At 44.2% G+C, this 8703-nt stretch overlaps 1 protein-coding gene across 1 annotated transcript; it reads left to right on the forward strand.

The window, feature by feature from the left end:
• The first annotated feature begins 613 nt into the window (after positions 1–613).
• On the forward strand, positions 614–5563 carry LOC129334013 (mas-related G-protein coupled receptor member H-like). Its single transcript, XM_054985936.1, has 3 exons — positions 614–679; positions 2473–2539; positions 4575–5563. The coding sequence occupies exons 1-3, from the start codon at positions 614–616 to the stop codon at positions 5561–5563; spliced, it is 1122 nt and encodes a 373-aa protein (XP_054841911.1).
• The last annotated feature ends 3140 nt before the right edge of the window (positions 5564–8703 follow it).

Here is an 8703-nt window from a genome sequence, read left to right on the forward strand (position 1 = left end):
CATGCTGGATCTTCCAAACTTATGTATGAAGGTATGTATATGTAGGGTGAATATGGGTTCACTGTGACCTGTGATCAGGGATACTGTGATGTCATGGTGGGAGTATTGCAAGAGTACTAGGGAGGCCAAGATTCTGCAGGCCAATGGTCACCCTTCCTTCTACTAGAGCCACGATGGCAATATCAATACAAGAGCTGGGACAGAAACCACATGGAATAATGTCCACTTAGGCTGATTCCGCACACGTTGGATAATGCACTTTCAGTGCACTTTATCAATCGTTTGAGGTGGATTTTTTGTTCCGCACACGAAAAAATCCGTTCCAAATGATCTATAAAGAGGATTGGAAGTACATTATCCAACATGTGCGGAATCACTCTTATTCTCTGCAGCTCAATAAGGCTTAAAGTTCAGAAAGAACTAGCCATTTCCCCCTTTCCAAAGACAGTTGACAGAATATCAGCTCTAAACAGATTAGATTTATTTTCAGTCTAGTGCTGTTTTGTTAAGCAGAGATCGAATCACGACTTCCTTTCATGATAGCGGGATGTACTCTGAGCCTGAACACGAACAAGACCATTCATGGCCTAGGATGTGAAAGTCTGCCGGAGAAATGCTCCTAATATGTGCCATTGAGACATCTGTGCAAAGCCTTCTGGAGGTGGTACCCCTTGAACAGGTAAGATCAACAGATGTCTGTCCCAGGGCTTTTTCTGTTGTGGCTCCCACCCCATGGAATAGACTTCCTGAGGAGGTCAGAAAAGCACCCATGCTCCTATCATTCCAGAGAATGTGCAAAACAAGAGTTGCTCGGGGAAGAGGTTTTATAAAGGGAGCTTGACTGCAGTTAATATCTGTGAATGCTTAGGTAGTTTGCCTTGCAATTTTGTATTTCAGTTTTGTCACCTAAGTGCTATGTTAGACTATGTTTCGGCTAATGAATCACACCAGACACTTGTTTGGGTTAGGAATGGCCACAACTTTATTGATTACAGCTGGGTGGAGCATTGGCCTGGTATCTGGGCACGGAACCCCATTGTCATTGGAGGCCTGGCTGCCAACTGATGCATCACCCGCCCGCCTCCTGCTGGCACACCTTGGCACACGTTGTTCCGTCGCTGGTCCTGCCTGGTGACCCTTGCTTCCAGATCCATCGGGGTGAGCAGTCCCGAAGGCCCACTCACCCTGTTGGTATCCAGCCCAATGCCTCAAAACCGCCAAACCCATAAAGTTGTGACAGTGCCCCCCTTTAGTCCATGATCAGCGGAGGGTGGGTGACTTGCTGCTCCTGTGGATGCTTGGGTGAAAATGGCACTGACCACACAGTTGGACCAGAGCAGGATGGGCGCTCCTCCTCCTCCTCCTCCAGGTAATCCAACCTCCACTGTGCCCTGTACCTGGTGCCAACCCAGTCTGCCGGTGAGTCTTCAAGCTTCCTTTTATCGAATAACCCATTGCATGTGTTAAACTCTTCTGATTTTATTGAGTCAAGAAGAAAGTCAAGTTATAACTGTTTTAATTAATAAATAAGAAATGTTGTTCTTAATTGTGCAAACCACCCTGTCTCTTAGCCAGAAAGGCTGGCTATAAATGAATAAGTAACATTTTCAACCTTATACATCATGAATATCAGTTGAACCCTGTGTGCTTTTAAGAACTAGATAATCAAACGTTGAGAGCACTGCAGGTAGAACGTTAAAATAGAAAACTGGAATATTAACAGAAAAGTATATTAAAGTGGAAATTTTCAAATCCTAACAAGGGATGATGACCCAGACTGCTAACCCAGGAAAAAATGCTTTACATTTTGTTGCACGAAAAAAAAATTGGCAGGTGACAAACTCAAAAAGGAGCCGGGATACACTTAATGTAGATTATAAAAAAACCATGCCTACAGCATTACAGCTAATTGGCTTCTCAACTAAGAAGCCAACTACTTTGAACTAATACTGCAGTTAGTCCCACTTGAGCTTCACTGAGGGCCAAGCTAGAAGTGACGAATGACACTTGAACGGCAAGTGGATTGAGTGGAGGGCAAGTGAACAAGGAGAAATACAGTTGCCATTCAAGTGTCATTCGTCACTTGTAGCTTGGCCCTCAGTGTCTTCAAAGGGAGCAGAACAAAAGGTAGGGATGGAGCAGGCAGGTTGCTTTCAGTCTGGGCTGTAGTACAGATGCCCATACACTCCTACTGAATGCTTTCCCAGAGATTTTCTAGAGTATCTTCCATTCCTGGATCCAGAGGAGTTAGCCGTGTTAGTCTGTAGTAGCAAAATCAAAAAGAGTCCAGTAGCACCTTTAAGACTAACCAACTTTATTGTAGCATAAGCTTTCGAGAATCACAGGGCCAAGCTACAAGTGACGAATGACACTTGAACGGCAAGTGGATTGAGTGGAAGGCAAGTGAACAGGGGGAAAATGTACATTCGTTAACCAATAATAACGTACAACTTTTTTTAACTAACTCATAAGTGCAACCAGACAGAAAACTTCAACAATGTTTGTGAAAAGGTAAAACAGTTCAACATTTCACAAAGTGGTGAGTCCTTTTTCATTAATTTGAAGCAACTATATCCCAGGCTTCCGTCTTCTTGTTGGGAAATTACAGCCCTGCAAAAATAATACAATCCCAGTAACACCAACCAAACACAATACACAATCACCAGTTTGAATCATATTGTTTACATACATTTGATTACCTTAGCAAGGTGAGAAGAGCATATAATATATTAAGCTCCCCAGCAACCAGCCTCCTCCTCAGCAGCCTGCCTCTAGCTTCTGACTCCACCCCACTGGGCTAAACCAATTAACCTCATTGGGGTTACACTTGCAGCCTCAGGGCCAAGCTACACATGACGAATGACACTTGAACAGCAAGTGCATTTCTCCCTGTTCACTTGCCCGCCACTCAATCCACTTGCCGTTCAAGTGTCATTCGTCATGTGTAGCTTGGCCCTCTATCATCAGCTCTCTCCCACTGCCTGCCATCATCTGTTCTTTTCTTTTTGCTCTTCATCCCTGGCCCAAAAAAACAGAGATGAGGGCCAAATTTGATGTGCAGTTATGTTCCCCATGATGGCATTGGGCCAAAAGTTAAGGTCAATAGGACTTTCCCAGTGGGGGAACTATGCTTGTGAAAATTTCTCCCTTCGAATTTCATATTTTAGCGAGCACTAGGAGATGCAAGCACGCATCAGGAGATACCCTTACCATTTCATTCTGTTTGTCTTTGATTTCCATTGGCTTTTGATCTGTTGTTATATCTGAGGAATTTGGTCTATTAAAAGTAGGTATGTAATTTGTTATCCATAAATATATAGCAGGGAGCCCCGTGGTGCAGAGCGGTAAGCAGCAGTACTGCAGCCCATGCTCTGCTCACTAACTGAGTTCAATCCCAGTGGAAGCCAGGTTCAAGTAGCTGGCTCAAGGTTGACTCAGCCCTCCATCCTCCGAGGTCAGTAAAATGAATACCCAGTTTCCTGGGGGTCAAGTGTAGATGACTTGGGAAGACAATGGCAAAAAGTCTGCTAAGAAAACTGCGCCGTCCCCCCATGGGTCCATAATGACTTGGTGCTTGCACAGGGGACTACCTTTACCTTTTAAATATATAGCAATCTTTTCATCTGTTTTCTTAAAGGAAACTCAAGCTGTAAACTCTCTCTCATTTTCCTTCCTTCTACCAGACAACTATTTTCCATGGGAACTGAGCTTATAATGATTTTTTTATATATTTCTCTTGTCTCACTCCTTCCTCTGTATATATGTTTTGACTATCAGAAATAAGAGTGGGGACTGATGACTTAAGAAGCTGACAGCTTCTAAGGAATACCCCTCGCCCCATTTAATAACCCATTAATGAGTTCACCCATTTTAACCTGCCTGCTGTTACATAAATTGAGATCTCTAGTGCTGCTTTTCTCCCCATCATGATCACGTCTCTTATATATATAATGAATGTAGTTGACAAGGAAGGTTATGTGATAAGTGGCTTAAAGTGGCAGTAGTATATTACAGCATCTGGTAATTGCCATGCATGGCAAAGCCTTTAAAAACGTGTAGGGCTAGTTGGTTGGTAGTGGTTAGAGCATTGGACTAGATTCTGGAAGACTCCAATGCAAATCCTGACTGTGCTATGGAAGATTTCAGGTTGACCCTGAGCCAGTTATCTGGGCCAGCTGCCAAGATGCATTCTTCTTCCCCTCCTCCTTTATGGGCAGTCAGGCCTGCCTGGTTGTGGGGCCCAGTGCAACTGCCCATTGGATGTCAACACCTGGTTGTTTCATCGCAATCTATGGCCCATCTGCATGTGAAGAGAGGGAAGATCCTGAATTTAACTATATAGGCAAGTGTCAACTAGGCTGAAATTTAACCCTGGCTGTTCTTTCTGTCTTTTTATACACCCTCTCTCACACTTGACAGAAAAACACAAATTCAGCTAGTTTTTCGTACACCTTTTCCGGGCCTGCTTCTCTTTTATCATGAGGCAAAAGATCAGAACTGAATCACCAGACAGTTTCATCGTGCAGCTTGGCCTTCATGTCTAATTCCCTGCTGCTTTCTTTTTTGCACAATAGGATTGACGGAAGACGGATACCGTTTGAACAACCAAGACACCATTATGAGCACGCCAAATGCGAGCGCTGTAACACCAACAGCCGAACAAAGGACGAGCATATACCTGAATGACACTGAATTTGATGATGAATATGATCCTTATTTATGGGGTATGGGGTTTGTTTACATGGTGAATATTGTCACTGCCTTTTCCTGCCTGGCTGGACTGGTGGGGAACGTGAAGGTCATCTGGCTTCTCAGCTTCTGCATTAAGAGGAATCCTTTCACAACGTACATCTTGAACCTGGCTGTAGCGGATCTTGGCACCCTTTTGAGTGTCCTTGCTTATGCTATTATGATGGTGGCCATTCGCGTTTTAATGATAATACCATATATTTTATTTGGGTTAGTGGATTCCCTTGTGTTCTTCACACATAGCACAAGCTTGTATCTCCTGACAGCCATCAGCCTGGAGAAATGTCTCTCTGTGATGCTTCCCATCTGGTACCGATGCCATCGCCCGGAGAGGACTTCTGCCGTAGTCGCCTTCCTTCTCTGGATCCTCTCTGGCCTGCTTTGTGGAATATTACTGTCATGTTATTTTCAGGAGTCACATTGCAGAATGATTCTGAACACGCTTTGGACTCTGAATTTCCTGATTTGCACTCCCGCTATGATTGCCTCCAGTCTTACTGCATTGATCACCATCTGCTGTAACTCTCAGAGGCATCAGCCGCCCAGGCTGTATGTGGCTATCTTGATCACGCTCCTCGTCTTCCTCACCTTTGGCACACCTCTGAGTATTTCATATCTCTTTTACTTCAACTCTGAGTATTTTCCTCTGGAAGCCCTGGAAGTGGCTTACCTCTGTGCATCTGTCAACAGCAGCGTTAACCCCTTAATTTACTACTTGGTTGGGAGAGACAGGAAACGTCAGTCCAGAGAGTCCTTGAAGGTTGCGTTCCAAAGGCTTTTCAAGGAGGAAGCAGATCCTAGGGAAGGTTCTTAGCGGGGTTACACGAGGATAATACAGTAGAAACTCTGTAAAGTGCACTCAACAACTCTCATACCATTATAGCTGGTACATAAAAGACCCTTTTGGAACCCAGCAAAGACTTTTCTGTTTGTGTCGGCAACTTCTAAGCTATGAATTTTGAACTTCAGTTTTGAGCATCAGTCTTTTTGCAGTACTCTTAATTCCTTATTGTTTTATTGGGTTGTGTTATTGCATTCTATTTTTATTTATTAATTTACTTATTTTTGTCATTTATAGTCCGTCTTTCTCACTGAGACTCAAGGCGGATTACATAGTGTGAGATTAGTACAATCAGTATCAAGGGCATATCCATACACAATGCCATAGGGTAAATGAATACAAGTTTAGAAAGACAGAGAATTAGCAAGGATCCAATGCAGAATTAAAGAACTGCTGAAACAGAACATAATCAGTTCTAAGACTGAGATTAGAAAATGTGGTCATATAAGAGTATATATTCAAGCAACAGATAATATTCAAAGCAATGTAGTAGTAAAGTCTGTGGTCCCTAACTCATTGGCAAAGCATCTGAGATCCCCTCCCTAAAATGCAGCCCTCCTATCTGAGTAAAAAGCCTTTTTGAATGATTAAGTTTTGCATTGTTTGCAAAAAGACAGGATTGTGGGGGCTCTCCTGATCTCCTCAGGCAGGCTGCTGCATACGATAGGGGCTACCACAGAGAAAGCCCGTATATGGGCTGCTGTTGATTTCACCCATGTGCAGGCTGGCACCTGCAAGAGACCCTGTTCAGATGAGCAAATCTGTCCTGAAGGGACGTAAGGAGGGAGGTGGTCCCATAGTTATGCCAGGCCAAGGCCGTGAAGAGCTTTGTGTGTAACCAATACTTGGAACTGAGCACAGTAACTGATGGGTAGCCAATGGAGTGACTGCAGGATGGGAGTGATGCTCATGCTCCTGCTCACTCCTGATAACAGTCGAACTGCAGCATTTTGCACCAATTGGAATATCCTAATTAGTTTAGATGGGAGACCTATGTGTTGTGCATTACAGTAGTCAAGTCTTGACGTTACCATAGCATGGATCCAGGTGGCCAGGTCAGCCAGGTCTAAGTAAGAAGCCAATTTCCAGGCTAGGGAGAGGTTGTAGAAAGCATTTTTTGTAGCTGCCTTAACTTCTTTTTCTAGTAATAGTGCTGGGCCCAGCATGGGCTCAAGTTGTGTAGGAGACTTTTGGTTCTGAAGACAACAATATGGCAAGTACATGGAAAGCTGCTGTCGCTTGAAATACTGGAGCCAGCATGGCTTTTTGAGCGATGGTACATTCCTTTTGTCTGTGTATTGTTGAAACTGGCTTGACAGCTCGCAGTTCAGATACCCGGAAAAAGGACAAAGGCTGGAATTCCTGAGTGATGCTCCTGCTCGCTCCAGGCCTTTTTGTGCTGTTTCAATACTATCTTTTGTTTTTCTGCTTGTTCATAATACATGTGTGTTCTATGTAAACATACCAAAATAGTATAATAACCCACACCAAAATAGCCCTTTGTAAGGAAGCCAATCTCTGTACCCAAGAGCAGGTATGAAAGGAAATCATTCCAGAAAAGATAACAACAACAACAACATTTGATTTATATACCACCCTTCAGGACAACTTAGCAGCCACTCAGAGTGGTTTACAAAGTATGTTATTATTATCCTCACAACAATCACCCTGTGAGGTGGGTGGGGCTGAGAGAGCTCCAAGAAGCTGTGACTGATCTAAGGTCACCCAGCTGGCTTCAAGCAGAGGACTGGGAGAATCAAACCTGGCTCTCCAGATTAGAGTCCTGCCACTCTTAATCACTACTAGAGGTGGGCACGATCCCAAAAAAATTAACAATCAAGCTGATCGTGGCTCAGCGCTGGCAACGATCCCAAATTAATGATTCGCGCCGAGCATCTCCCGTTCCCGATCCGTGGATTGGTGGCAGCCGCTGGGAGCGTGCAAACACTCCTGCTCAGCTCCTCTGAGCCCTCTATTTACCAAGTATTACCCTTCCAGTCATGAAAAAGCCAAATCATTTGTACCACCTGTCTAATTAGAGTTCCACCAGCTGAGAGTTTAAAGGCGGCTGTATTTTCTTTTGCACATTATAATAGCTTCTCTCTCTTCTCCTTCTTAATTGCTTGCAAAAGGGATGCAGGCTGTGGGCTGAGAAGCCAGGAGGAGAGAGAGATCTCTTCTCAGTGTTAACTCTTTCAAAGGCACTGAATGAACTCAGGAGGAGAGGAGCGCAAAACAGCTTCAGCTGATAGCTGCTCTCAAAGCCAGGGGGGTTTGTTTTCATTCAGAGAGATCTCTCTCTCCTCCTGGCTTCTCAGCCCAGTGTCTGCATCCCTTTTGCTGCTCTCAAAGCCAGAGGTTTTTGTTTTCTCTCTCTCTTAACCCCTTCCTCTCCCAATCACTTTGCTTATATTTTTCTCAGGAAGCCACCTTTTCACTCACAACTGTTTGCTTTTCCTCGCTAGGGGAAATATTATCAAGTTTCTTGCCTTAAATTTCTTTTGCTAAAAAGTTAACCTCCATGCTGCAGTATGAAACCTCCATGTGCAGCATGAAACCGCCATGACAGAAGGAGGACAAACAGAGCTCAGGCAACCTCCGTGTGCAGTAAACCTCCGTGTGCAGCATGAAACCTCCGTGACAGAAGGAGGGCAAACAGAGCTCAGGCATTCCCCTGGCTCCGTTGCCAGGGGAATAGATTGCTGGCGCCTGAGTGTCTGGCTTCCCGATCCTATCACGATCACCCCGGTCCAGCCCCCTCCTGACCGCTGGATCATTCACCGTGGAAGACAACGATTACCAGGTCACGACGGCGCGATTGCCATTATCGTGGGTTTTTTCAATCGTGACACAGATCGTGCCCATCTCTAATCACTACATCAAACTGGCAACCCTTTATAACATAGAGATTAAGCATAAAGAAAGTGTTAGGGAAGAAATTTTACATCTCTTATAATAATAAAAGTATATGTCTGTCCATTTGTCTGTTCATCTGTGGCAAATATAACTCATTAAAAAATAAGGCTATGCACCTCAAAGTTGGTAACCACCTTTGGAAAGATCATGGGAGTCACATGGCCAAAATAAAGGAAATCAAAACATCATGGTCTCCC

Source organism: Eublepharis macularius, chromosome 7, assembly GCF_028583425.1.
Source record: "Eublepharis macularius isolate TG4126 chromosome 7, MPM_Emac_v1.0, whole genome shotgun sequence".
Lineage (NCBI taxonomy): Eukaryota > Metazoa > Chordata > Lepidosauria > Squamata > Eublepharidae > Eublepharis > Eublepharis macularius.

Bases quoted from the DNA above. Each gene is read 5' to 3' on its own strand.
- LOC129334013 (XM_054985936.1), top strand. From the start codon at position 614: ATGCTCCTAATATGTGCCATTGAGACATCTGTGCAAAGCCTTCTGGAG. The intron at 680-2,472 runs GTAAGATCAACA...CTAACTCATAAG, and splicing joins AGGTGGTACCCCTTGAACAG to TGCAACCAGACAGAAAACTT. The intron at 2,540-4,574 runs GTGAGTCCTTTT...TTTGCACAATAG, and splicing joins GTTCAACATTTCACAAAGTG to GATTGACGGAAGACGGATAC.